Genomic DNA, 27,831 nt, shown 5'->3' with positions numbered 1-27,831 from the left:
GACCCGGCCTTTATGGCACACCCTTACTGCCCATTCTTTGAAGTTCCTTCTGTCTGCCACAACAGAGGGCATCCCAACCTGGCGGTGGTGTGGGGGTGGGGGTGAGGCGGGGTAGGGCTGGGGGTGAGGGAACTCTCCATCCACCCGCGTCCCTCCCGCTCCCGTTTTTACGCGTTAGAACACAGCCAACTTTGCAGAAGTCGATGGGGGGATGGGGTGGGGAGGAAGGGCAAGAGAAGAAAAGGGAGGAAGCAAGGCCGAGAATCCTCCGGCCACATCTGGAAGGTGCTCGGCCCTAAGTCGTGGCCTTTCCTCGCAGCCCTTTACACCCCATAAACAGTAACAGCCCTCATTTTCTTTTATGACGCTTCAGGGCTCCTCAGTTGCGTCCGCCCTGCCTCTGCCAGGACTTGTGCTCGGGAGGGGCTTGTGGTGCAGGATCCAGATTGCCCCAGGGCAAGCTGGCAGGATGCAGGGGTGCAGATCTTCGTCCTCTGCAAGCCCCACTGTTGGGCCAGTCGGGCTCCTGGTTCCATCCTCAGAGCCTCCTTAGGAGGCCGGCCCTCAGCTCTGTGTCCCACCGCCCCCTGTCCCCCACCCTGCCAGAGAAGGCCTCAGGCAGCTCTGTGGGCTCCAGATTGGGAAATTTCTTGGGGACACCAAGGTGAAAGAGTGGCCTTTCCACCCAGCTACTGGCCAGTGACACGGGGTCCCCTGGCCCAACTTCTCTGGGGCTTCCCCACCAACCGGCAAATAGTCGCAAGGCCAGGAGCCCGGCCTCGCCACCCGTTTTTCCCAGCCTGCCTCCGCTGCTCGCCGCCAGGCAGCTGTCCTGCCAGGGAGGCTTAGGACCGACGGCTGGACTGACTGTGTAGGATCCTGGCTCCCAAAAGCCAACCAGAGGCAAAAGTGGGGCTCTTTCTCCCTACCCACCCAGCCCCCCACCCAGAGACTCAATTCCAGTGCCCTGGAGAAGGTGTAAAAAACAGACCCCCCCAAAAAAAAATAAATAAAAGAAAGAAAAGTAAAGGAAAAAAGAATTAATATACTTTTATTTGGCAAAAAGTTAAATATCACTCAACATAACAATTTGGTCAGTAGGCCTTGAGGTAACTATTGCAAAATATACAGGGTATGTTCAGCCCGATGGAAACCCCAGATTCACCAAGGATACAAATCTACAGTAGCCCAATGGCGGTTTCATAGTGTATAATTTATTAGCAATAAAATTAACTCCGTTACAATAGCATTCGTTTTTCCCCGGTTAAAATTAAGCATAAACCATAGGTAGTAATCTTCTGCACATATGTATAGCTCCGAATTTCCTCACTGTTTGGTGCAAAAACAATATGCAAATTCGTCTGATTATGTACTTTTCTTTAACATATAGATTTTATATACAATGGACAAGACAGGACTTTAGATCGTGTAGAGACTAAAATGCCCACATTTCAAAAGTGAAGAAAACCATGAATCTATGCATCCCCGAGAACACTTTTTTAAAAACATTTTATTTCACTGGGAAATCCTTACAGCTAGTTTACAATCATAGGTTAACAGCCTAGTTATACAGAAGACGTATTCCACTACAGAGCTATACTCTATGCAACTGTTTTTCCCCCTCATAAACAACCTGAGTTCAAATTGAATTCTAGCTTCCACAATCACAACGGGTGCGTCACCCAGTACACAGAAGTTTGAGTCACAAAACATAATTACCACAATAAAACACAGTATTCAAGTATCTTGGCAGAGCAATCTGCCACACAAAGAGCAAATTAAATTAACTACACAGACTAAAAACTATACAGCCTGCCGTCAACATTGTGCATTATAAAAAGGTAGTTTTTTTTCCTTTTGTTTTAAGTCAGGAACAGGTAGATTTTTTAAAAAATATATACAAGCTAGCACACACAGCTATCACCGCTAATGCCCCCCTACTTTTAAATTTTTTGTCTTTTAGAAAATGGAAAGCTTACAATACCTCCTCCATCAAAGCGGCAGGCCTGCCAGCCAGCCTGAGCAGGGTTTGCCTGGGGGGGGGGGAGATGTAGCCTGGGGTTTAGAGGCGCTTTGTGCCCGGATGGTGGAGGCTGGGGTGGGGGTGAGAGAAGGGAGAAGGGGACGCACAGTTCTTTCTCTCTTTACTTCGCTCTCTTTTCTAAATAAACCCGAGTGGCATCACTCGTCTTTTGCTCGGTCCTTGTTGATTTTCTTCATTTTCATCCTGCGGTTCTGGAACCAGATCTTGACCTGCCTCTCCGTGAGGTTGAGCAGCCGGGCCACTTCGTACCTGCGGTCCCTGGTGAGGTACATGTTGAACAGAAACTCTTTTTCCAGTTCCAGCGTCTGGTGTTTTGTATAGGGGCAGCGCTTCTTCCGCGTGGAGCGTGCGTGAAGCCAGTTGGCCGCCGGGTTATCTGCGGGGGTGGGGGGGAGAGAGACACTGGGTTTAGAAGGAGGAGAAGCACCCCCCACGCCCCAGCTGTGGGCGAGGAAGCCTCCTGGGGTCTCCGGGCGGGCCGAAGTGCAGGACACCGCTGAATTGGTTAGGGAAGGCTGCTTAGCCTCAGACACAATGGAACCCTGGCAGACAGACGCACGGACGGTCACTTACAATTGCACGCCGTAAAACTCCCTCCTCCCCTCTGCAGCCCTCCTTTCTCCTACTCCGTCCTCCTGTCCCCTTCTCTCCTTCGCCCCACTCTCTGCACAATGTGTAGAGTGAAGTTTGGAAACATCTTGCCACGCAGAGGAAAACCATGCCGCCCTGTGTTGTTGGTGTAGCAAGATTAATACTTTTCTCCCTCTCACTGACTCTGTGTTTTCCCTTCCCCACCTTTCCTTCTACTCTCCCCACTTCTTATTTGACCTTCCTGGAAGGCCATAGGAGCTGGGCAGGCCGGCAGGGCGCCCCAAAGCCGTTGATCATGTCTCCAGTTTATTTGAATAATCTGGCATGGGGGCACTGGTGGCCCGGTCGCCGCAGCCTCATCTTGGGCAGGATTTACGCCGCCACCGGCTGAAGGCAAGAAGTAGAGGGAATCGGCCGTCTCCCCCAGGGTCCCGGGTCGAGCTGCCGGGCTGCCTCGCTGCCGATGCTCGCGGACGAGCTAGTCGCACAAAAGACTCTCTGCTGCGCTGCTTTCGAAGAACAGCCCCAAGTACCTCTGTCCTGGGCCGGGGCAGCCAAGGAGATGGGTGGTCGGTCTTGCCTCGGCCCGAAGTGCCCGCCCCGCCCCTCTCGCCGCAGCAGCTTCCTTCTCTCCCCCCAGCCCTGCGGGCCCGCTCGTCACTGCTCTCCGAGCTTGGGGCCCCGTCCGAGGCGTCCCAGACACCAGCTTCTGGCTCCCGGCCTCTACTCAGGAGGCTCCCGGCGAGGCGAAGGCAGGCTCGAGAGAAAGCTGGCGGGCCGGCAGATCCGGGTGGCCGGCATGGAGGCGGCGGCAGGTTTGAATGGAGGAGACACTTACTGGGATCGATGGGGGGCTTGTCTCCGCTGCTCTCATTCTCAGCATTGTTTTCCGAGAAGGCGCCTTCGCTGGGTTGTTTTTCTCTATCAACTGGAGGAGAACCACAAGCATAGTCAGTCAGGGACAAAGTGTGAGTGTCAAGCGTGGGACAGTCACCCCTTCTGGCCGACAGCGGTTCAGGTTTAATGCCGTAAGGCCGGCTGGAGGGCAAGCCCGCGAAGGAGAGCGCACCGGGCGTGGGCTCCAGCCAGGAGCGCATGTACCTGCCGTCTGGCGCTGCCGCCGCCACGGGCGCCTGGGGGTGCACGTAGGGGTGGTGGTGATGGTGGTGATACACCGCAGTGGGCACGGCGTTGGCCCCCGCCGCGTGCACCGGGTTCCACGAGGTGCCGAACACCGCCGCCTTGGACTGGAAGCTGCACGGGCTGAAGTCGGGGTGCTCGGCCAGCGCCGCCGCCTGCCTGGGGGGCTGGCCCAGGGCCCCCGGCGCGTAGCGGCCAGCGCTCAGCTCGTCCGAGGCATCGGCGCCCAGCAGGAACGAGTCCACGTAGTAGTTGCCTAGGGCCCCAGTGGTGGCCATTGCTGTGCCCAGCGCCTGGCCGGCCCGGCCCGACCCACGGAAATTATGAAACTGCAGATTTCATGTAACAACTTGGTGGCACCAGGGGGGGGGAAGTACAGTCACCTAATAAGTTGCCGGCGCCCGCGCCCCCATTGGCCGCGCGCGTCACGTGTCCGCCCGGCAGAACAATAACGCGTAAATCACTCCGCACGCTATTAATGGCCCGGTGTTTTGCAGTCATAATTTTTATAGCAAAAGCCATATGTTTTTATGCAAAGGGATCGCGCCGCTCCACGATCGGGTTTGTTTTAATTGTGGCCAACGAAGATTAAAAGATCAAATCTGGCCTCGCCTCTGTACTCTCCCCCCCCCTTCTTAAGCGGACTATTTTATATCACAATTAATCACGCCATCAGGAAGGCGCGGGTCCGGCGTGCGAGTGCGGCCAGCGGAGCCCCTCACATAAAATTAGACAATAATTGAAGCCATAAAAAAGCAGCCAAATCGCATTCTCGCTCTACTGTATTTAAATCTATATTTATGATATTTCATAAGGAGTTATTGTTTCAGAAGCCACACAGGCTGGTGGGAAGTCGAAGTCGGGAACGACCAACAGATTCGTTTTCCTTGCCGTGGCTCCCAGCTGTAAAAATTTACGAGGACTTGGAAAGGTTAAATTAGACTGTTGTGTTTGGTTGGCGAGCTCCCTGTAAATAATCCCTGCGGTCCCCGGGAGAGGCGAGTTTACCCCAGGCCCGCCGCGAAAAGTCAAATTCAACACTGTATCTGTCCCAGAGTCGCCACTGCCCTGCCAGAGCGCGCGGGGCAAGGACCGGCCGCCCAGACGGTGCCGCCTGTTGTGGGCCCCCACGCCTGCCTGCATGGAGCACAGGGAGCCGGGCAGCCCCCAGATTCGCCGTTGCTCCTCCGGCGGGGGAGCGGCTAGCCGCCCCAAGGCAAAGGTTTGAGGGCCTGGTTGTGCTGCGTGCTCGGCCCCTAGCCTCGATCCCGCGCACTCGCGCGCCTAGCTCCGCATCAGTGGGGAATCAGGATCCTGGGCTCAGGTGGCTGGTGACTGGTTCTGTGGCTCTATCTTTGAAGGCCCTGACGTTGAGCTTTGCAAGCCTCATCGTGCTCCCCAAACTCAAGCAGGGGGGAAAAAAAACTCCACGTGGCATCAATGGAAGGCGAGTCGAGCTTGGGAAAAGGCAACACCGCCTAAGAGACCACGCGGCTCCAATGGCCCACACCGGTGTGGCCTGTCCTGGGGCTCTGTGAGCCTTTCAGGGTTCCTTCCTTCCTCCCTTTCCAGCCATTGCTCCTGCTCCAGGCCCAGCCTTGGTTACCCACGGGCCCGTGCCGGGGCCACTTAACAGAAGGGCGCAAGGCCCAAAGTGAGGCGGTTGCAGCTCAAAATCCAGGGGTAGAAATTAAAATGGGGAGAGGCACGAGGCATTGACTCGAATCCCATTCCTTGGCCTAACCAAATGGGGGAAGTTTATTTCTCATCCCTTTGGGGGGGGCGGTAAATTAAAAGGCCGAAGCCACTGTTAATTGGAAGGAAAAATAAAAACCCACCCCAATTCCTAACAGAAAGCAGCAACTCTTAGAAACGGGGTAATCAAATTCACGTGTAAATACTGTTGCCTGTAAGAGTGTGTTTTTCATTAGCCCACTTCCCGGCGGCAAAGCTGGCGGCCTTGGACGCTTCCATCTCTCTTTCTCTCTCTCTTTTGGGTTCATTCTCACCAGGAGTTCCAGTAATCCCCCCATACACCCTGATACACACCAGGGCGGGGACCCCCCAAATACCAGGTTTTCCCTAAGCGAGGCTGCCTTCGCGAAACGCGGTGCCCCTTCCTCCGCCCCGGGCTCCGGGAAGAGGGAAGTGGCCAACACAATGAACTCCGACGTGGCCTGTCCTGTCCGCCTCAGCCCCCTCCCCCCTAATATTTTCTTTGCCCTGTAAATTCCTCTGAGTCATACCCACCCCCACCGCAGTCCAAGGTGTCCTAAATATTCCGCAGTGCACGGGGACCTCAGAGATTTTCATTTAAAAAATTAATCCTAAAGGAAACCTTCGCTCTTAATTGTAATTGTCTGCAAACGGGCTGGGCACGCCCGACTGCCTTGTCCACTCTCTGTACCCAGAGAAGACACAGATTATTTTTAATAATTTTTTTAAAAGGAGGCTCCTTTAAATAGACTTAATCCCCAAATAGGACAGTAACTAAATAATTAGAAGACATTGAGTGTTGAGCAGCCATTACTGGTGCCTAGAAGAGGGAGAAAAAAAATCAAAAGCAAATATTGTCCCCCTTTAGCTCAGAGGTTTGGGGCCAGAATGTTGGACTTTGGGGTCTGCTTTTATTTTGGAAGTGAAAGGGAGTTCGTGTACATAAAGAAATAATAAATGAATGTAATTACAAACTGCCCCTTCTTGACTGAGAATTCTTACAAAACCTAGATCGCTGAAATAAATCCAGTACCCTGGTCTGGAAAAGGGCAGGGGGGAGTGGGAAAGTGACGACCTTTCAGATAGCAAGTCTGTGGCTGAGCAATGAAAACAGTTCTTGAGCCTCCGGCCCAGGCTGGGAAGGGGAGCACAGCTCTGTGGGCATGATTCTGAAGGTGTGTGTGTCTGTGTGTTGGGGAGTAGGGAGGGATGGTTTGTTTTCAGTTTCTGGCACTGAGAATGGTCACACTGGCTTCCACTGGTAGACTACAACTTGGAACAAGGATTCAAGTCTGTATCCCAGTGGTTCTGCAATTTGGGGTTCCGTTCACCTCTCTGAAACATACTGGCTCTTGGAAGGGTCCCCTCCTCCAGCACCCAGCTGCACAAGGGTGCCTTATCTAACATATCCTGTACCTGGTAGAAGCCTCTGGCAAGCAAGCAGTGGAGCTTTACCCTAGCGGGGGCTCCCTTACCGCAGTCGGAGCCTGAGCTAGGACCCACAGGCCTGGAAGAGGCGGCGAGGAGCTCCCTAAGTTGCCAGATTCCACGGAGCCTGGTTTGGCCTTAGCTCGGGTCTCCAGTGAGACTGGCGAAGGCTTCCCTATCCTCGGTGTGGGCACACAATGACGCCGCGGATGCCCCCTAATCTGGTCTCCCAGTCAGCCCTTAGCGACAGGCAGAGAAGGAACACAAGGCCGCCGCCATCCGGTCGTGATCGTAACCGAGGCCTTGTCTGAGCAGCGGCACACACCAGGCCGAAACCCACGGCGCCCCACAACCGCCCCACGCGGACCCTTCCTCTGCAGGATCCTCCGCCTGTCCTTGAGCGGGTAGAGAAAAATGAGACTCCCCCCAGCCTCTCTTTAAGTCAGCCTCTCCTGAAAAGGATGATTTGGAAACAAGAGGAGGGAAGATAGAGACACAGACAGAAAGACGAATGATGAAAGAAAAATAAAGGGAAGAAAAGAAACAAGGAAGGAGCAAAGAAGAATAAAGAAGGGATAAAACAGGAAGGAAGCAGAGGGGGAAAAAGAAGGAACAAAGGAGAGACAGAGGAGACTCCTAGGAGCAGAGGCCATGCTTACAGAGAGCAGGGTAATGACAAGGCCAGGTCCTAGCCCCTGTCTGGTCTGTTCCTTCTACATTGGTTTGGGTCTTCACTGGTAAAGGGACCTTTCCAGGGCTCACAGCCTGGATTTAGGGTGTGTGTGTGTATGTGTGTTCCAGCCTTGCAAGAGAATGGCGGGGTCCCTGGCCAGGTGCAGGCCTAGAGTGGGGGAGGCTCAGGATGGAAGCGTGGGCGCCCCTGACCTTGAATGGCCCAAGGCCCAGAATTCCTACCACGCCCCCGGGCGTTTTAGAAGGCGCCATTAACCTGACTGTACCTGCTCTGGGCCAGGTGGAGGTATGTGGGGGAAGGGGAAAGCCTGCCGGCTGACATAGCGCTAAGGAGGAAGAGTCGAGGCTTCTAGCGCAGGGAAAGCCGACGTTGCCACCGCAGGCCCTGGCACGACCAGGGCCTTGATGCCCCGCCCGGCCCGGCCCCCGCGCGCACAGGTACCTGGAGACGATTTCAACTGAAGTAATGAAGGCAGTGTCGTGCTGTCGAGAGAAAGGTGGATCCCAACAACAGGAAACTACCTAAATCACCGACCAGTTCTGGTGCTGCCCGCGCGGTGCTGCCTCGCCCGCCGCCGCCGCCGCCACCGCCGCCGCCGCCGCCAAGGAGAGAACCCTGCGATCGCGCCCGGCCCAGCCCCTCGGCAACCTGCGCCCGCCGCTGCAACTGATACCCCAGGCTGCCGCAAATGCGTCACGGAGGGAGAAGCCACCGGCCCCAGTAAGGTAAGGCTGGGAGGGTGAGGGCGGGAGAAGGAGGGAGGGAGAGAGGAAGAAAGAAGGGGAGTAGGCGAGAAGAGAGCGGAGAAGGAGCAATGTGCGTGCTGATTTCCCAAATCTTGCAGTTCAGCAAGCCGGCGCCAAGCGGCGGCTGCCGCGGAAGACTCGAAAGCGCCAGGGACTGTACCCAGCCTGGCTCCCTGTCTGGCCGCGGCCTCCTGCTGCTCACTCCTCGCTGCTCACTCTCCCCCCTCTCCCTCCCAGCCGCCTGCCGGCCGGGGCGCGCGCTCCCGCGCCCCCTCCCCCTAACGTCGCCCCCCCCCAATCTGGCGAGCAGGAAACGCGTGGCCCTGCGGAGGGCCGCCAGGTGGGGGAGGCCGTGCTGGGGGAGGGGGCAGCCCCCCGCGGCTGGGCTCAGGTCCACCTAACCGCTGCCGCCAGCGCTAGTGATGCCCTGTGGGTCCGGCCTGCTCCCCGGATTTAAGCTGGGGGTCATCTCAGACCCGGCACCCGCAAAATAACCGGCCTCTGCAAGCCTCCCTGGGGTTCCCGAAAGAAATCCTGTTGGGCTTCCTCTGTCTATGCAGCTCTCCTCTCAACTGAAACCACTGGTCCAAGACAGTCACAATCCAGATATACTAGCAAGTCATAAAACTGAACAAAAGCCGACAAACCTTACGGCACCAGGGCTATAGGGCCCAGACAAATTACGACCGTCTAGGTAATATTTAAATAGATGCCTAAAGTAATTGCAGGGGGCTCGGGTTAGTCCTCCTGTTGTAAAAGTGGTGGACAGGATAAAATGGAAGGTAAAGATAAGAAGTCAAAAAAGAGGTAAAATTAAAAAGCTTCATTCCACAGCTTTTATTCTATAAGAACATAAACATCGTCTTTTTTCCACGCACAGCAGCAATACAATATTAATTTATTCTGATTTAAGATTAGAAGTAAATAGAGCTAGAACTAACATTTATAATAACGATAGAATGCATTTGCTTAAAACAAGATTGGCAATTCTTCATAATAATAGACATTTATACAGATCTGTATTTATAGTTTTTTCTTTTTCTGCACCTACAGGTTTGACCCTTTTATGCATGTAACTTCACAGTATAAAGGAAATCCAAACAATGTCTCCCTTCTCTAGTTTATTCCGCTTGCCCCAGCCCTCATAGGCTTCTGTGAATTTCAGAAAGAAAAAAAAATTTAAAGGTCATTAAGAAGAACCATCTCCACAAGATAGGGAGAATTGTGGTGTGCTTGTCGTATGTTACCACTGGTAACGATTTTAATGGCAAAAAAATCCACTAATTCCACGTGTATAAACAAAACTACAATATTTATCTACAGCCAGAAGGGTATGGAAATTCAGGGATAAATGAAACATTTTAGTCAGGCAATGCAAGACCTTACACAAACTAAAAGAGAAGTTCCTTTCTCTTGGTCATTCTTTTTTTTTTTGTTTAAAGTTGGGATATCTTACAGAGGAAGGAAAATTTAATCTTACTGACTCTTTCTCGCTTTTTCAATCAGACAAAGTCAAGCCCTTTTGCCAACCTGTATGCCCATGCCCGTAAGCCCTTCTCTTGGCCAAGGAAGAAAGGAAGAGAGAAAAAAAGACACCCAGGGGCCTGTATCCCCTGATTAAACACAGCCCAGCACTCCAGGCTGGCGTGCCCAGTGGCGGCTCCTTGCACCATTGACCTCAGGCCAGACACCTCAGCGCCGACAATGGAACCTCCGCTTTCCGGCTAGGTTTACCCCTGGCTGGGCAGGAAACCAGCTCCGCGGAGAACGGGGCCATTTCAAGCAGTGGGACCCCAAAACAGCAAACCCAGCCCAGTTACGACTTGACACTTCGGACAATATCGATCTCTATAGAATTTTACCATGATATGGCTTTTTCCCCCAGAAAACAACAAATAAACCAGCACCAAGCAAACAAAGAAACAAAAAGTCAGAACAAACCAGCCCTGCACAGATGTAATGGCCCAGGAGATGGCGAGTGCGGGAGGGAGGCATAGGGCTCCGGCACAGGTGCGAGTTCCTGGGCAGAGGCTGAAGACAGAGGGAGGGAACCAGAGCTCTGGAAGCAAAAAAATAAAAATAAAAATAAAAGGCGTCGCCTGGAGATTCATCAGGAAAAATTAAAGTTGGCTGTGAGCTCCCGGATACGGTTTTCTCGGTTCATTTTCTTCAGTTTCATCCTGCGGTTCTGAAACCAGATTTTCACTTGTCTGTCCGTGAGGTGGACGCTGCGGCTGATCTCCAGGCGCCGCTCTCGAGTAAGGTACATGTTGAACAGAAACTCCTTCTCCAGCTCCAGTGTTTGGTGCTTCGTGTAGGGGCAGCGCTTCTTCCGACCGCTCTTTGCTGTGAGCCAGTTGGCTGCGTTTTCGCCTTTGGAATTGCCTGGCATATAAGAGAGCGAAGAAGGGAAGGTTAAGGCCACGCGGGCTGCACGCTAGGGGCGAATTCCCAACGTTTCTTCCATAAGAGAGAGGTCCTAAGTCACAAGAAGAGGGTTATGTCCCCCGTATTAGGCTTATGGAAAACAAGCAGTTCCTCCAAAAGTCATGGCAAAATTGAGTGGGCCTCCAATCCACACCTACCCTCCCAATGTACATTTTCCTACACTTTTTTCCAAACACCTGTTTTAGCACAAAGCTGTAGGTGCTCCTAGAACGAAGGGCCTGCGAGGGCAGGCTGTACATCTTGACCTTAAAGCCTTTCTGTGCTTCTGGCCACTGTATTGCAGGCAAGCATTTCCCGCAGCCCCCAGGCTGGCAACTCGGGGTGCTTACTTGGAAGGCAGGCCGACAGCTTGTCGGTCTCACCCCAGGCCCCTGATTGTCCAAAGCCCAATGAGGGAAGGGAGAAGGGCATAGTTGAGCTAACTGAGAAGGAACGAAAAACCGATGCGGGGGTCAAGGGCTCTCCCGCACGTCTCTCTAGAAGCCAGGGGTTGCAGCTGGGCGATTCCGAGTTCCAGGGCAAGCGAAATGGGCCCTCTCTGGCTCTCAGCTCAGAGACCCGGGGTCTAGGCCGGATTTGTCTTTTCTTCTCCCCGTAGTGAGGATTCCCGCCCCTCCAGCAACTTTGAAAAAAGCATGGGGGATCGTAAACTCGAACTTCGCCGGTTAATGGGCTTATTTATTGGCGCTGGCGGCTGCTTATTTTGGATGCCTTACAAACATCCGCGCTATCTGCGGGCGAGCTACTTTCCCTCCCACCCCCTCCCCCCGCGTGGGCCGCGCCGCTCAGCTGGGCCGGGACCAGGGCTTGGGGTGCTCGGGGCCACAGGAAAGAGCATGCACAGGAGGGGGCCTGCTCGCTGGTGTCCTTGCCCCGAGTCTGGGGGAGCGGAGGCCAGCGCCGAGGACATCTTGGTGTGGGGCGCTAAGCCGGACGTGAATTTTACTGCGTCCCCACGCCCAATATTAAAAAGCAAGTTCACAAGGTCAGCCTGCCTGCAGCTTGGGCCAAGGCGGGCCGGCTGCTGCGCGGGCTCCTGGTTCTCTGCGCCTTCCTTTCCCTGGGTGTGCTGGTCTGTCTGCTCTCCTGCCTGAAGCCCGTAGGCGGGCCCTGCTTACCCAGGGAGTCCTTCTCCGGCGAGGCTTTGCTGCTCTCGGAAGGGGCCGGGGAGAGCTCCTCCGCGGCCGAGGACGACGCGTGAGCCTCCTCGTCGCCTTGCGAGCCCCCGCCGCCGCCGCAAGCCAGCGTGGGGGGCGGAGGCGAATCGAGGGCTCGCTCCTTCCGGGCCGCATCCGCCGGGCCAGAGGCGAGCGCAGGCGGCGGGTCGAAGCTGCGCCCCGGGGGCTGCGCCGGGAACGGGCTGGCGCCGAGCTGCTGCGTGCCGCCGCCGCCGCCGCCGTAGCCCTTGGCCGTGCCGTAGGCCTGCGAGAGGCGGAAGTAGCCGGGCACTGGCACCCCGCTGGAGGCGCCCAGGGCGCAGCCGTCGGGTGGCGGGCCCCGAGGGAAGGGAGCCAATTCGGCAGCGGCGGCCGAGCCTTTGGGGCATTTGTCCGCCGAGTCGTAGAGGCAGTAAGAGCTCTCTTCTTTGATGTTCTGAGCGAAAGAGCACGAGGTGGCCTGCGGCGGGGGCTGGGGTGGTTGTGGCGGGGGCGGCGGCTGTTGCTGGGGCTGAGTCGGAGGCCCCTCAGGCTGCTCCATCCGACACGACCGGGGCGCGTCTAGCCACAGGTCTATGGGCGCGGGCCCATAGCCGTGCGCCCCGGGACCTAGGGCCCCGCTACCGCCACCGCCTCCCGGCGACGCCGCCTCATTGCGCTTGCCGCCCAGCGCGGGGAAGAGCCCACAGCTCTGCAGCCCGTAGGGCAGGTCACCAGCGGGCGGCAGGTAGACCCCGCCGTGGGCGTAGTAACCACCACCGCCGCCGCCGCCCCCAGCGCCACCGCCACCGCCGCCCGCCTCGCCTCTGCCCGAGCTGATGAGCGAGTCGACCAAAAAAGAGTTCGCGGCAGGGCTCTCCGAGCATGACATTGTTGTGGGATAATTTGGCGAAGGGAGCAGATAGCCCTTTCTGGCTGACATTTCTTGTGCAAAACATGCTGAATACGATTAGCAATCCCCCCGCACCGCGGCGGGCGCCCGCAGCCAATCCTGAGCCAGAGTTTCCGCGCGACCACTCCCAGTTTGGTTTCGTAGGCGCGGGGCCGCTCTCCGAGGGCGCCCTCGGAGCCCGCGATTGATATAAATATGTAATCTGTATTGATGGGCCAGGAGACGCACGCCCGACACCTCCGCCGAAGGCCAGGAGCTGTGGGGGCTGCCCCAACGTGGCTGGTGGGGGGCCTGGCGGCTGGGTTCGCCCCGCCCCACCTGAACGTGAGCCCCATACGAGGGTCTGTTTGAAGCGCCCTTGGGCCCCGTGTAGTTAACAAGTGGGGTGTTTATGGTGCGCACCGGGCCCTCCTTGGGTGCTCACTATCCCTGTTGCAAAAGCGGCCACTGGTCCCCAGCGCTTTCTGACCACTTAAGCGGCCGTGTCGGGGCCTCAGGCTCTTCCCATTCAGCTTTGGACCTGGAGCCGGCTCCATCTCTGAATTCTAGCTCCCAAAAGTGGCGGACCGCCAGGACCCTCAGAGCGTCTGGGACCCAGAGAGAACTGGAAGCTGGCTGTTGCCACTACTTCTGCCATCCCACAGATTTTTCCCCCCAAAATGCAATGGCTATTCCCTGGCCCCTAAATTCCCAACACTTTCCTCCCACAATCGGTGGATCCAGTTAGGATCCTCGCCGGTGTGCTCGCCTGCCTTGCCTTCTCTGTAACTCTTGTCGGTGGACCTTGGTGGGTTGGCATGAGTGAGAGTGGGAAGCGACTGACACCCTTGGCAGAAAGACTCCCCCACTCCCACTCCCAAGGTCAGAGCCAGGTCCAGGCAATCACCCTCAAGGGGCTCCAAGCTCACATGTCATTTAGGGGAGTGAGACATTGGCTCTGGGGTCCTTGGCCTGCCTGAAGGGGCAGACGACCAGGAGGGGGAAACTTGGAGGGGTATGCCCAGCAGACACCTCTGCCATATTATTCTCCTGCTCTGTTAGCCTTGGCATTCATAAGCTCCTGGAAGTTATAGCAAGAACCAGTGTCACTATATTCCTGCCTCTCTGTCCCCTCCCCTCTTCCCCCCTCCCTTCCATACCCACAGCTGGGGCAGTCCTTGCTCCAACAGTGTGCACATTTTAACGAGGCCCTGGGTGAGGAAATCTGTTCCCTGACAGGCCAGGCTGGGCTCATGGTCCTGTTATAAGAGTGTTCAGAGGCCAGGCCCTTTGCTCAGTGGACACTGGGCCTTCCTCAGGGTCGCTCTCTTAACCAGCTGGAAATGGCTGGCCTGGGGCGCTAGCCCCCAAGTATGGGCCTCATACAAGTCTCAGGAAATTTGGCATTTTCTGGCCAGATCCAGTGGAGACTGGGAGGTTTCTGCCTTGCCCCTGGCCTGCAGACTACAGGTCGCCAGGATGCCCGAGGCCTGCCTGCCCTGCCAGCTCCAGTCGGAGCTGGAGTTGCTGAACGCTTGGATCCCAGGAAGTAGGCACTCAGGCCTCTGCCTGTGGCGGGGAAAGCCTTGTGTCCCAGGTGATATGCGGTGCATTTGGCCTCATTCCTCCCAGTATGAACCTAGCTGGAGAAGATGAGCCTGAGAGGATGCTGAGAGCACACGGAGAGCTGGCTAGGTAGAGCCCTGTCTCTGGCTTCTAACATTCAAGGAGCTGCGGGATATGGCTGCTCTAAGCGCGGCGCCCAAGGAGCTGAGACACCGCTACCTCCGCGCTCCAGCCGCTTCCATCTCGGCGCCCTGTGGTGACTGGCGCTTCAGACTAAGCATCAAGGTGCAGAGGAGGAAGATAAAGAGGGAGAGGGATAGAAGGAGAGAAGAGGGGGAGAGAGAAGGGGAAAGAGCATGAGAGAGTCGGTTTTCTCCAGCCTGACCGGGTCTCAAAGCTGCAGCAGGGTGTAACACATTCAAGACAGGGGTATGTGCAGAGAAATTATTAACTCTCTTCTCTCTGAGGTGCTCCGGTGCCCAAGGCCAAGGCAAATTTTCCGCTAGCTGAGGCCAGTGAATCTGAGTGCAGAAAAGCTTCAGAGCACCGCAGCCTATGGCCCTATCTTTAGCTTCCCGGTTCCGCCTGGTCCTTACCCAGCTTACCACACAAGTGGACTGGCCGGGACTCAGCAGTGCCACCTGGAAATGCCGCAAAGCTGGGGACTGCCTAGGAAGGAGGTTTTGCTCTTTAGCACCTTCCATGCCTCTCAGGAAAGCTCTGTCACTTGGGAAGTAGGTCGCAAGAGCGTCAACAATTCCTTGAGGAGAACAAGCTCCAGCAGGTCAGTGGGCTAGTACTTGGGCCTAGAGCCCTGCCTCTCCGAGCTAAATGCGGAAAGCAACTTCCTAGACTTCTCTGGGATGGGCCAGTAGCGATTGGAGAGTATATTTGAGATGGTGCAGGCTACAGAAATAAAGTTAAAGACAATGATCTCTACCTGTGTTTCTTAACCTTAGGGAGTCAGGACCCTTTGGAAAATCTAAGGCAAGTCCTGACGAATCCTATGAAAAATGCAGAACTGTGCATTCCCACAATTTGGTCCATCATTTTCAAGGAGTTCCCAGACCCCTCAAAGGCTTCTCCTGGGGTCCTCTAGAGTCTTCCAGGACTCTCCTGGGACTCAGGGCCCTGCCAATTTGGCTGGTAAGACAAGCCCGGTGCCCTGTTGCAGGCAGCTCAGGCCTGCCTGTCTGGTTAGGGCCCTTTGGGGCAGCCAAATGGGCTTCTAGGCTGGTGAGGATCCAGGAGCATGCAAGGTTACAAAAGTCAGCTTGGTACTGCATCTGCTACAAAAGGCTGAAGAGTGGAGGACCTGAAAGGCCTGCTATGGGCCTTGCAGACCTAGGCATTGGCACTGGGGTCTTCAGTGACCTTCGTGGATAGCCGGATGTGTTTCTGTAGCGTGACTTTTTCCCTCTTGTAATAAACCAAACAGGATGTTGTTGGGTTTGAGCTTTCTTGCTTAAAAAAAAAAAAAAAGTGGATAAGCCCAGATAGGAGCCCCTCTCTGGCCCAGGACGGCCATCCAACTCCCACAGGGCTTTCGGAGAAGGGCTGCAGAGAGAGACTGCGGGTGCGGGTACGCTCTGGCCCCGGGGATTGGCCCGCGGCTGCCTGGTTCAAAGGAGAGGATATCAACGCAGGCAGCAGAAGCTCAACTTAAATGCCTCGCAGTGCCTCAGTTGGTCTTGGAGCCCCAAGCATCCCCAAACAACACGAATGTTCCCATACTCCCTAGACTGTAACACTAAAGTGTTAGCTTCCTCAATAAAATATTCCATTTATTGATTGTCTTGGATTTCCTGAGGTTCCCTGCCTCGGAGAGATTAAGAAAAGCGATTCTGTTGCAGCGTGGGTCAGCTTCTGGCTGCTCTACTCTCGCTCTTGCTCTCTTGCCTTCTTTCCCTTTCACCATGCCTCCCGGCTGCTGAATTTTCTCCTCTCCCTCAGGATGCCTTTGACCTAAAGCCCTCGGTGCCTGCTTGCCTCTACTAGGCCTTGTACCGGGTATGCAGCTGCCGCCAGAGCCTGTGTTTTATGGGAGTAAATAAATGTTGCCCGTTTCTACCTGGGTGATAACTGCTTGTCCCACTAAGCCAAAGTAAAGGCCAGGCCCGTGGAGGAGCCCTTTGTTGAGGATCACGCTGCAGTTCACTAGACAGTGGATTCCTCCTTCTGAGTAGGCCCTTGCAAGTGAGGAGATTTTTTGTTACACAAAAAATCAAGTTCTTAAAAAAAAAAAATCTAAGAGATCCTGAGATTGAGGTAGTCAGTAAACAATTTGCGTCTGGAGGTCACTCTCAATGCTTTCGGGGCTCTGAAGTATCCCGGGGACCGTGGAGTTGGGCTACGGCCCAGAGAGGAAAAATAAATGCTGCTTCCACATATCCGGCTTTAACAAAAATTCAGGGCTTCTCTGATTCATAAATTTTCCCATAGTTAGAGAGTTTTCCCCATAAGCAACGACGTTCTTTTGCCGTTCATCTTTAAGAATGCCAACATCTCCACCGATATTTGATGTGTCTGCTTTGAATTGATCAGGTGCAATCTATCCCTGAACAACACGCTTTTAAAATTTTTCTAAATCCAACCACTGAGCTGGCCCTTCCCCCCATTCAGGGAGTGTTGGGCCTTTTCACACACTGCTTGAATTGCAATATTCTTAGTTTTGTCGGTAATAAACTGCCTCTGGCCTTGAAACTGGAGGTGGCTCTGGGATGATTTGTATGGAGGGCTCGGACTGCAGAGAGCAGCTCACCGAATGGGCGCTCATTCCTTCCTGTGCTTGCCTCATTCTGGCATAGTTTGGGGGCCCATGCTGGACAAAGACTTGCAACTTTGATAAGCAAAATTTATACACACACAGGAAGTGCCTACTTTCTCTGGGACTCCCCCTACTCACCCATGCACGTAATTTGAAAAAGAAAACTATTTCAAAAAACTAATGAAAAAATATTGGATAAAAATTTAAATTTTGGAGAAAGAGGGAATTTGAACCTGGCCTCTAAAATGTTAACTGTGTTATGATCATTTAAAACTTGTTTCATGACAACAATGATGGAGGTGCTTGATTAGAGTTTATCCTGGGTTCCAGCTTTTTCTTTTTTTAAAAAAAAAATGTGTAGGTATTTACCCATACATTTGTGCATATTTGCAAAATATCCAAAAGATCTCATTTGCACACCTAAGAGAAATTGCTGCAAAATCCCAGCCCAGTTTATAGCAGCAAGTTCCAAATATGCAATACAGAGACTACTCCTCCGTTGTCCTCAAAAATCAAATAAGGTCTTTTCTGAATTGGCCGTTTTTTCGGAACAAAGGTCTCTCTCCAGGCTGCTGGGCCGGCCGGGACACCTACCTAGTAGGGAACCAGCAACCTCCAGAATGTCTGCCCCTGGAATAAGCCTGCCCCAGCAGCCCACAGACGAGGACCCCCTCATTGTTTAAAGTAGAAACTTTCTGTTTTTCCCAGCCCCATCACCTCCTTTTTTTCCCCTCTCTTTCTTTTTCCTTCCCACCACCCTCCTATTCCAGCAGAGCTTTCGCCTGGTTGCCTCCCATCCCCAGCTCATTCTATTCTGAATATTTCTACAAAATCAAAAAAAATCGCCTCGGGTTAAATGCTGACGCAAGGAGCTGAAATCCCCAACTTTTCCACTTAGGCCTCCCCTTGCTTTCCAACCGTAGAGAGCCAGGGGAGAAGGGGTGGCCAAACGCCTACCGTGTCACCCCACAAACCCAGCCGTGTCCCGGAGTCCTGCTGAGGCATCAGCCACCTCCCCACTCCCGCCCCAGCCACACCGAAATGGCTAAACTCTGGCCTCTTACCTTGACACATTTCCGAAATCTCTGCCAAGGAGGCAGCCGGCTTCTCCGCGCCACGACGCCCGCGAGGCCTAGCGAATGCGCGCTGCTTTAAATTACAACAGCAGCCCACTTCTTGAGGGTGAGCCCCCTTTTTTGATGCGAAGGAGAGCGGGACAAGTGAAATAAAGTGCCGTGCTGCTCTTGGTATCAGAAGCGAACAAAGGCCAAGAATCACGCTGGGGTTCCCGGCTCCCCGGCGGCTTTGACATTGATCGGAAGTGCGCCACCTCGTGGCCGCTGAGCGCCTAGGCCCAGTCCGAGCTCCAGCCCGCAGCCGAGCGAGGGAAGCAGGCTCCGGGCAGAGAGAGAGCCAGAGCAGGAGAGGATGTGCCCAGCCCGCTGCTATTGAGATCTCATTTTTACATCTAAGAAATCGCTGCAAAACCCCAGCCGGGTTTATAGCGGCGCATTCCAAATATGCAAATTGGCCGGCCTCGGACGGGTTTACGACCACATTGTCACAGCCATCGGAGGATGGGCTTTTATAGGGCTCAGAAATCAAACCCGCGCCCGCCCGCCCGCCGCCCGCCCGCGAGCAGTCCTCCTGGCTAGACTCTCTCTAGCAACTTGAGAGACTTTGGTTAATCTTTAACCATCCCAAAGGAAGTCTTTCCCTAAACCCGGGCTTCCCAGCCCGCCCCCTCCCTTCCCCCCAGGAAGGCCCTTGTTCGTCTCTGTGTGTCTGTCTATCAACCTAGACATTCATCTCAGGTCTGTCCCACTCCTCTTTCAGCTCGATTTCCCCAGTCGCGCCAGTTAGACAAACACACAAACAAACAGAGTAGGGTCTGGGGTCTGGGGCCTCTCTCCAAATGCAAGCCTCTCTGCTGCTCTGGCCCTGCTTGGGTGGCTGCAGAGAGGATGGGGTGGGCAACAAAAGGCTCTGTCCTTTCAGCCCTTCCCCTCAAGGTTATGGGTGATGTCCAAATTTAAGGCAGAAGTTCAAAGGCAGCAAACAAAGAGGAAACAGGCATCCTTTTTCCCAAAGGGAAAAGGCGGCCTCAGCTGGGAGCTGTGGAGAAAGCACCCTGAGAGGATCCTGAAAGTCTGTTCTGCCTTGGTACCCAGACCAGTGTCCCTCCTGGTGAAGGGATCCACAGGGTGCCCCAGAGTGGTTTTCCCTGAGGCTTCCCGGTCCTGACGCCAGCAGGGCTAGCTTGGGGTCAGACCCATTGGCCACCTCAAGCCCCACGACCTTCTCCAGGGCTCAGGTCAGTGTGAGGGGTTGAAGTCTAGGTCCTGAGGTGCCCCACCCCTAGATCCCCACTTCCCACAAGGACATGGCCGGCCACCTTGACTTCCTAAGCCTGGTTTATAGTGTAGTTAATTCCTGGCTCAGTCATTGTCTCAACCCTCAGGGACCTGCTTGATAACTTGCCTCTTTACTAGTAAGGGAGTGTTGGGGGGCAGACATTTGGCAGTAAAAGGCTAGCAGGGAGAGAAAGGTCACACCAGGACCTGATATTCGAGTTTCCACTGCCTTTATTTTCCTTGTGCCCTGTTGCCTGTGCACATGCTTTGACATACAGGGTAGGTAAGAACTGAGGACAGACCAACACTGCCATTACATACGGAGCCACCAGACATTTCTTGACACAGGGAGGCAAAGGAGATTCAACGGGAGGGTGCCTAGCTTTCACAGATGAAGTCCCCAGGCCCTGGCAGGCCGAACAAACTGCCTCCAAGCATTTCCCTAACAGTTTCCAAATGTTGCCAGAGATTAAAAAGATCATTTCCAATACCCTTCCCACCCCCTCCAACACTCCAAAGGAAATCAACTAATGGCAAAAAAAAAAAAAGGTAATCAAACAAAGTTGGTTATGGTTCCTTTATTTACAAGTCTTTTGAACACCATCCCTGTATGAAGCATACATTCAAATATTCTTAGCAGTGAGCGAGTTTAACCATGGAACACTGTAAACAGATAGAGCCTTTAAATATTTTCATCATCTTTTTTTCCCCTCTACATTGCATCTTTTAAAATTCGCTTTGGTTCCTTCAGGGAAATATATATATAATATAATATTTATCTTTTAAAATAATTCCACATCACTCTCAGGCTCTTGGAAGGTCGCCGGAAGCTTCCAAGTTCAGTTCTGGAGCAAATGAGGGCAGAGTGTGGCACTGGAACCGGGTGTTTTGGGGAAACTCAAGCCCCTCATAGCCATAGCTGGGGACCCAATGGCCAGGCCCACTGTTCCGATGCCAGACACAGAGCAAATACAAGCTTCATTAAGTGTGGTGGAGATTTTGCCAAAATGCTGCACTCCACAGGCATTTCCTGCAGAGATCTCCGGGGCCAGCGGCCTGGGTGCAGCGTCTTGGGTTTTCGATGTCTTCCACCTTAAGGAACAGTCCACTCTTCAACCAGGCTTTGGGCCTGAGTGGCAGGCTGGGATGAAGGCTGACCCCCCACCATTTGGTAGAAAGAAAAGCCAGGTGGGCTGCAGGAGTCAGCAACTAGAAACTCAGGCCTGGGATGGTGTGGTGGGTGGCTAGGAGGAGTGGAAGGACACTAACGGCCACCTGGAACAGATTTCTTTTCCCAGAAGGATTTGCAGCCCTCTCCCACCTCATAGCCACCTCTTAGTCCAGCCGCCTTTCACATTGGCTTTGGAAAGCAGCCTCATTCTGGGCATCTAGGAATCCTCCCCTTCCTCTTGCCACTGTCTCCAAGCTGAACTGGGCTTGGAGAATGCACAGCTTCTTGACTCGGGGGTCCTGGGGGTAGGCAGGCTCCCCATGGGGGGGGTTGGCCTCCAGGGGGCCTGGCAGGGGGCCCAGTCCAGAGTGGAGACCACACCCAGCGTGAAGCTCTGCAGGCTCCAAGAGAGAACCACCAGGGGTCCCAAACCTTTCTAGTTGACGCACAACTCTCAGAATCCCATTATTAGGAAACAACCACTGAGATCTTAACCAAGAGAGTTCCAGGCCGCCTCCTGAGGGGCTATCTCTGTGTAGCCTCCCCTCTCTTGCACACCTTTTTTCAAAAGTCACCATGTGGCTTGACCTTGTCAAGGGCAAAATCTGCATATTATCTTGTGTATGAAGCCCCCCACCCAATTCCGACCGGGCTGAAGCCTTAGAGGAGTGGATTAGCTGAATAGTACTGTAAACGGTCTCTGTTAATTTTTTTTTCCTTCATTCTTCTGTTCTGAAACCAGATTTTGACTTGACGGTCGGTGAGGTTGAGCATGCGGGACAGTTGCAGGCGCTTCTCTTTGTTGATATAGACACTGAAGAAGAACTCCCGCTCCAGCTCTCGGATCTGGTACTTGGTATAGGGACAGCGCTTTTTGCGGGTGCGTTGGCCACCTGTGGAGGTACAAAGGAGAGGGTGAGCCAGGCATGGGGGCTGCAATCCACCTCAGAGCCCCCAGTTGGGGCCTGAGAAGGGCTGGCCACAGGGAGGTCCAGCCCAAGGGCTCTCAAAGCCCCCCAGGCCCTTACCCTCAGGCTCCCGCTGCAGTGGGAGGTTCAGCCCCAGATAAAAGCCATCTCCCTAGATAGGCCCCCGGGGAAGCTGCTCTCGCTGCCCCTGGAACAGAAAGGAGGGCTTCTCACAGCAACAGGCGAGTTGGCGCTGCCTAAGCCTCTTTGAAAGCAGCCGAGTGGCGGTTGCCGGCTGCCTCCAGCCTCGCCAGACTAAACAAACAGCCTCCTGCGGACATTTCACCTTCCAGCACCTGGGCTGTCCGTTCCGAGGCAGTAAAAGCGGCCCCAGCCTCAGTCTTTCCCGGTTGCGGCCATGACTCGGCCGTCGTTAACATCTGGGCTGGCTGCTGTGTCTTTGTCAGCCTAAGTCCAGGCCACCAGCTCCTACCTCCCGGCCGGCCTCCTGGCTCCCCGGAGGTGGGGAGGTGGCAGCGGGAATCCCCTAGCCTGGGACTGCGCTGGGCACCACCGCTACACAGCCGCTCTGTTCCCTCGGCAGGGCAGGGGTGCTAGTGTAGGAAGGGTAGAGGGAAGAGGGGCTTCCCAAAGCTGCGGGCAGGCTCTACTTGCTCCCCCTTAAAATTAAAAAACAAAAAAACAACAACAAAAAAAAACCCACAAGACAAAAAAAAAAAAAAAACCTCGCTTTTGACAGATTGAATAACAATTGTGAAAAACATGCCCTGGGACAGAAGGCGGCACGTAATTGCCACCACGCCAGAGGAAAATGGCTTCCTTTGGACAAAAAGGCCAACTTTGGGTTAATTTGTTTCTTTTAATATATTGCTAGAGCTAAGCGGGCTACTTTATCTGTTAAACGCTCTCCTAGCGCCATCGTTAAACAGCGACGCCTTTGAATCCCAGCCGGGACTGGAGTCCCGGCGCAACACATGGCTTTTATAAAAATCTCCGGATTACCTCGCTATCAAAGGCTCCCGGAGCCCTTGCAGGGGGAATTTACAGGCGCCCACCTCCAGCCCCGCAGCCCGGAGCTGGCCCCGAGCGGGGTCGAGCTGCCGGGCTTGGGAGCTGAGAAGGGAAAAAAGGGAAAAGGGGAGTTGTTTTTTTTGCAGGCATGCCTTGGCCGGTGGGTATTTCACGGCCAATTTCAGCACTCGCCACGTGATCCCGCCTTTTATAACAAAGTTTTGTTGGGGGAAACCTAAAGGCCCTTCATAAACCTTATATGCTTATAAAACAGCATATAAAAATTTAACAGCGGTGCTGCGCTAGATTTCCAACTCCCCTTTCATAAAGCGCAGGGCTCTGCCTTTATACGTACTGGAGCCGCCGGCCTTGTCCTCAGTGTGGCCGGAAGACGACTCGGGGCTGCTGCTGCTCTCCGGGCGCCGCCGCCGCTCCTTCTCCTCCGCCGCCGCCGCCGCCGCCTCCCGGCAGCCGCCGCCGCCGCCGTCCGAACTTGAAGTTGCCGGCGCGCCCGTGGCCGCCGCCGCCGCCGCGGAGGTCGCCGCCGCCGCCGGGGGCCCCTTCTCGGCGCTCTTGTCCCCGGGGTAGTCGGAGGAGGCGAGGTTTTCCGGGGTGCCGTAAGCCGTCTCGAAAAACTGGTCGAAAGCCTGTGGCAGGACGCCGTTCCTGCCCACCGTGCTATAGAAATTGGACGAGACGGCGGGGGTGGGGTGGTGGTAGACGTTGGCCGAGCTCTTGGCCAGCACGTCGCCAGGCACGCCGGCCGCGCTGGGCGCCTGCAGGCAGTCTCTGTGCACGAGCTCCTCCGCGGAGTAGCAGTGGGCCAGATTGCCGCGGGGGTGCCATTTAGTGGCGGGCTCAATGGCGTACTCTCTGAAGGTCACTTCGCGCACGGGTTGGACCTGGGGCAGGTTGGAGGAGTAGGAGTATGTCATTGGGCGCGAAGACGGGGTCTGGGGCAGAAAAGAAGGGAGGCTGGAGAAATCTGGACCCGAGACGTAGTAAGTACAACTAGGCAAATACATGTTAGAGGAGCAGGGACCACGCTCATCAAAATCCATCATTGGGCTACCTTGGGCTCTCCGCAGTAGCCGAGCTTAACATGATTCTCCACTGCAGCTGCCTCTTTGAAGCGGATCCGTGAAGTAGAAATTTGGAGACGTAAGCTGACGTGGAAATCTATCCCCATCCTTAGCAGGGAGGTGCTGGTCATGTGACCCGATGTTGAAATTGACAAGCTGGGAGCTAGTCCGGGCCTTTTTTTCCCCCTTTCCTTTTTTTTCCCCTCCCCTCCCTCCCCGGCTTCCTTTCTTTGTAGCCACCTCAGGGGAAGCAACAGATCGTCACTCGGTGTTCTCACCGAAAGCACGTAATCGCCGGTGTAACTCATGTTGGCTGGGGGGCCTCCCGGCGCGCCGCGGAGGCTGGGGTGCGCCCCCATGCCGCACGCTTGTGCTCAGTTGCACGGTCCTGGTCTTTAAGTGAGGGCTGCGAGAGCTCAACTCCCCCCCACCCCCACTCCCGGGTGGGTGAGGGGTGTCCCGGGCTGGGGATGGCCAGGTGGGAGCTGGCGCTGTGTGGCCTATGGTCTCGGAGGAGTCGGCTCTCCAAGAGGCTCGCGTCTGCACCCGTTTTTTCTCAGCCCCCCTCCCACAGGCTTGCTCTGGGTCGCACCTCCACCTCCGACCATGGCCGGACCCCCTTCGGGGCCAGGGTTCGCAGCCGTGGATGTGCCGGCCCCATGGCTTGTCCGATTTGCACGGTGACTTGATTACACGCTCGCATTCATGGTCACTTCCGAAGCGCTTTAGTGCCTTCCGTCCCTAAACCGCCAACAGCCAGGGCGGCTTCTCCCCGCGGTTTGTCAATGATCCGCAGGGCCCGGAAGGGCCTTCGTCTTACCCGGGATCCACTCCTCCCTTCATCTTCCCTGCCTGCCTCTTCACCCCACCCCCACCCCCGCCCCCGCCCTTGGATAACCCCCTTCCTCCTCGCTGCCTGCCGGGGTTCGGAGAGACTGGACAGAGACAGAGGCACCGGGGCTGCGCCGCTGCTCACCGGTCCTCCCGCCTGCCTGGTCTTCTGGAGCTGAGGACTCAGGAAACCATGCAACTGAGGCAAGCCTTGGGCTGCTTTAGAGGCGCTGACATCCGAGGAGACTTCCCCTGGGTATGCTGCACCTTTATGGGGGGGCCACCAGGGTGCTTGTAGAACTCCAGGACTGTGGGGAGAATGGGGGAGGCAAAGAGGAATGAGGGCCAAGGAGCGGTGGCTGAGAAAGGGGTATCCCGCCTCCTCTCCTTCCTCGCAATAGGAGAGAGTGAAAGCAAGAGATGTGCAGGGCAGAAACTCAGGAAGCTCGGTGCCTTCCCTACTACTCATTCCACAGAAGGAATACAATGCCAAAGAAGAGAGAGGTGCTTCCCAAACTCCCCGCACCTTGGGACCCAAGGATGCCTTGAAAAGGCTAGGTTTGCGCTAAGGATAGAAAGAGGCCACAGCGGATAGTATGAGCCTAGCTTTCCTGGGAAGAGGAAAGAACGAAATTAAGGCAAAATATGCTCACCATCCTGTAGAATTAAAGGAGCAATGTTTGGAAGGAAGCGACAGAAAGGAGAGAACGCAGAGCAGCCAGGGAGGGTCAGGAGCTGCGAGGGGACCCAGACCTGCGGCCTCCCCACAACTGTCTTCTTGGAAGGAGCTGGGGTGTTGCTGAAGGAAAGTTGGAAAATGAAAAAAGATAACCTTTTCTCCCTTTCCCCATCCAGGGAATAGCTGAAGGTATTTACATATCTTGGGGAGATTTAGAGTATAAACTCTAAGATCTTTGGTATTTAAGTGTCAACATCGATTTATTTATTTATTGCTGAGCTGACTGTAACTGACTCAATAGCAAATCTAATCATGTATTGCACTGGAAAAGAAATATTCTCATTATGTATTTTCTCCAAATAATGGCCTACCATTGCATCTGAATACCTGCTGTAAATATCAATAATATCGAGTAATTACTCTGTAGTGGAGTAAACTAATTTATTAGCATTAATGTTTATGTGGCTCCCCACCTCCCCCCCTTTACAAGGATTGCTTATCACAAATCAAGTTACTTGGACACACTGGTTTAATGAACTCTTTATTCAAGATTTGCTGCAAGAACTTTCATGCCCCTTGAATCCCTGAGAGCTGAACTTGAAATTATTTGTGCATCTTCAGCTTTGACATATTTGTCCACTGTGGCTCGTGCAGAGGGCAGCAGAGGTGCAAGTGAGAAGGTCTAGTGGGAAGGAAGGTTGTTGGGGAAGGGTAGCAGGAGACCTCCTAAAGCTAGGAAGCACAATTACAGGATTGCCCTGCAGTGAAAAAACTTGTTTCCAGCAGTGACCAACAAGGCAAAATATTTGTTTCTCCACAGCATCTCTTTCTTGGAGACAGAATATAAAAGGGAGAAGGAGAGGTTTCATACAGCAGTATTTGAGCCATTCCCTGGCTTGATTTTGGTTATCCCAAACTCTCTCCCAGCAGCCCACCCAGTCCTCGCCACCCCTACCCTTGAACAAAAGGAATGCATGAGGGGTTTCAGTGACTTTGCCATAACAAAGGCGCCACCATTGCAGGGCTTGCCCCGCCCCTGGGTGAAGGCAAACAAATTCTTGCACTTGTATTAGGGCTTTTAAGACCATAATTGAACCCGGGGGCGTCTAGGAAAACCGAAAACAGTTCTAGACAGACCTGCGGTTTTATAGCAGTTTTGGCAGTCAACTTCAGCTTGTGGCTGAGCAGACTGGGCCGTGGTGGCCCGCCAGCGGGGGACGCCAGGCCGCCTCCCCCGGCTGCACGCAGCCCCTCTCTTAATTAGATCGGTTTTCCCCTGGTGCCAGGGAGAACGGGTCCCCGCGGAAAGGTCGGTATGAGTGCGTGCGCTGTTCTGCATAACCATTGCCTTCCATGTCCTCCTCCAGGGTCAAATCGAGAGGGTGCCGGCAGGTCTGGATCCCTTGGGTGTCTGCAGGAGACAAAGGCGAATTCCAGAGGAAAGGATGGAGCGGAGAAAGGCGCTCCGGGAACGGCTGGCAGGGCGACTCCGCAGGCTGCAGGGAAGCGGGGTGCCTGGAGGGACTTGCAGCCTGGAAAGGGGCGTGTGGGGGCGCTGCCGCGAAGATGGAAGAGGAAAGAGGCTTTTGATATCAGTAGAAGGGAAAAAGCTTGGAGCGGCCGAATGCTTTTAGATCCCCAGCAGGAACAGCCCGGGGGTGCTCAGATGCCCAAGGCTGCGCGATGTTCCCAGCTTTGCCCGCTCCTGCCTCTCTTGCGCGGCATATACTGGCGGTGCAAATGTTTCCCCAGGCACGCAGCCTGGGTAAGGGGTGGGCTCAGCTCTGAGGATCAGACCAAATCTTGGGGAAGAAGGTGAGGCAGAGCTTCGGGTCCTTGGTTTGACTTTGCTCTGAGCCTATAATCGACTCTTCCGCTTTGCAGGAGGTCCAACAGCCAAGCTGAGCCCACCGCGCTCTGGGAAAGACGCGGCCGGGGTTAAGGCCGCCCCGGAAGGCCAAGTCCGAGTTCCATTTCGTGAAGAGGCCGCAGCAGGCAAGGCTGTGACATTGGCCCTGGCGACTGGTTTCTCAGGAGCTGTTCTTTCTCAGGAGCTCCACAGCGCGGGGGCCATCTCCAGAAAACTGTCTTCAGCGTGCATTTCCTTTTACCGTCAACCCGGAGCCCCACGGCGGCTAATACAAGAGGCCAAAAATGTTTGGAGGAAGAAAAACAAAGGCAGGAAGTGGCGGCGGCCTGACGGTGCGTGTGTGTCTGTGGAGAAGGGAGAGAAGGGAGGGAACCGGTTCAATCTCTTCTTGTTTTTCCTAACTTCAAGGTCCAGGCAGCCTCCGCAGGGCCGGCCGGCCGCTCCCCGCGCAGCGTTTGGAGGTGGCCACCCGGAGAGGAGGAGGCCGGCGCCCGCGCCAGCCCTGTCAGGCGGAAACGGCTAACAAGGAGATTTGGTTAGCAAAACAGACCGAGCCTTTCCAAGGCTTCGTGTGACTTGGCCCTAAAGGTTGGGGGGAGGGTGGTGCAGCACCTCCTGGACCCTCCTCAGCCGGTGGAGTACGCCCAGGCGGGGCCGATGATCCGTGAGTCTTGCGCTCCACCCGCCTTACCAGGCGGAATATCGGAATAAAGTGTGTCCAGGCGCCTTTGCCGCG

At 54.8% G+C, this 27,831-nt stretch overlaps 3 protein-coding genes and 1 long non-coding RNA gene across 4 annotated transcripts; 1 reads left to right on the top strand and 3 right to left on the bottom strand.

The window, feature by feature from the left end:
• Window positions 1–1,035: 1,035 nt before the first annotated feature.
• On the bottom strand, window positions 1,036–7,907 carry HOXA9 (homeobox A9). The gene is made up of 2 exons (XM_012773383.2): window positions 3,474–7,907; window positions 1,036–2,420 (listed from the first exon to the last, which is right to left on the bottom strand). Exons 1-2 carry the CDS (start codon window positions 4,051–4,053, stop codon window positions 2,182–2,184), a joined length of 819 nt encoding a protein of 272 aa, XP_012628837.1. The 5' UTR covers window positions 4,054–7,907; the 3' UTR covers window positions 1,036–2,181.
• Window positions 7,892–27,812, top strand: LOC105875928 (uncharacterized). Its single transcript, XR_001156190.3, has 4 exons — window positions 7,892–8,338; window positions 9,866–10,622; window positions 26,593–27,427; window positions 27,504–27,812. It is a non-coding gene; the product is annotated as an uncharacterized LOC105875928 (long non-coding RNA).
• On the bottom strand, window positions 9,780–12,900 carry HOXA10 (homeobox A10). Its single transcript, XM_012773381.3, has 2 exons — window positions 11,926–12,900; window positions 9,780–10,744 (listed from the first exon to the last, which is right to left on the bottom strand). Exons 1-2 carry the CDS (start codon window positions 12,884–12,886, stop codon window positions 10,470–10,472), a joined length of 1,236 nt encoding a protein of 411 aa, XP_012628835.2. The 5' UTR covers window positions 12,887–12,900; the 3' UTR covers window positions 9,780–10,469.
• Window positions 19,737–23,876, bottom strand: HOXA11 (homeobox A11). Its single transcript, XM_012773384.3, has 2 exons — window positions 22,989–23,876; window positions 19,737–21,586 (listed from the first exon to the last, which is right to left on the bottom strand). The coding sequence occupies exons 1-2, from the start codon at window positions 23,695–23,697 to the stop codon at window positions 21,354–21,356; spliced, it is 942 nt and encodes a 313-aa protein (XP_012628838.1). The 5' UTR covers window positions 23,698–23,876; the 3' UTR covers window positions 19,737–21,353.
• Window positions 27,813–27,831: the final 19 nt, after the last annotated feature.

Source organism: Microcebus murinus, chromosome 9, assembly GCF_040939455.1.
Source record: "Microcebus murinus isolate Inina chromosome 9, M.murinus_Inina_mat1.0, whole genome shotgun sequence".
NCBI lineage: Eukaryota > Metazoa > Chordata > Mammalia > Primates > Cheirogaleidae > Microcebus > Microcebus murinus.
This window is presented reverse-complemented; position numbering and strand designations above follow the sequence as displayed.

Bases quoted from the DNA above. Each gene is read 5' to 3' on its own strand.
- HOXA11 (XM_012773384.3), bottom strand. From the start codon at position 23,697: ATGATGGATTTTGATGAGCGTGGTCCCTGCTCCTCTAACATGTATTTG. The intron at 21,587-22,988 runs GTACGTATAAAG...GTACCTCCACAG, and splicing joins GGACAAGGCCGGCGGCTCCA to GTGGCCAACGCACCCGCAAA.
- HOXA9 (XM_012773383.2), bottom strand. From the start codon at position 4,053: ATGGCCACCACTGGGGCCCTAGGCAACTACTACGTGGACTCGTTCCTG. The intron at 2,421-3,473 runs GTAAGTGTCTCC...CCACCCCCGCAG, and splicing joins CAAGCCCCCCATCGATCCCA to ATAACCCGGCGGCCAACTGG.
- HOXA10 (XM_012773381.3), bottom strand. From the start codon at position 12,886: ATGTCAGCCAGAAAGGGCTATCTGCTCCCTTCGCCAAATTATCCCACA. The intron at 10,745-11,925 runs GTAAGCAGGGCC...CTTATATGCCAG, and splicing joins GCCGGAGAAGGACTCCCTGG to GCAATTCCAAAGGCGAAAAC.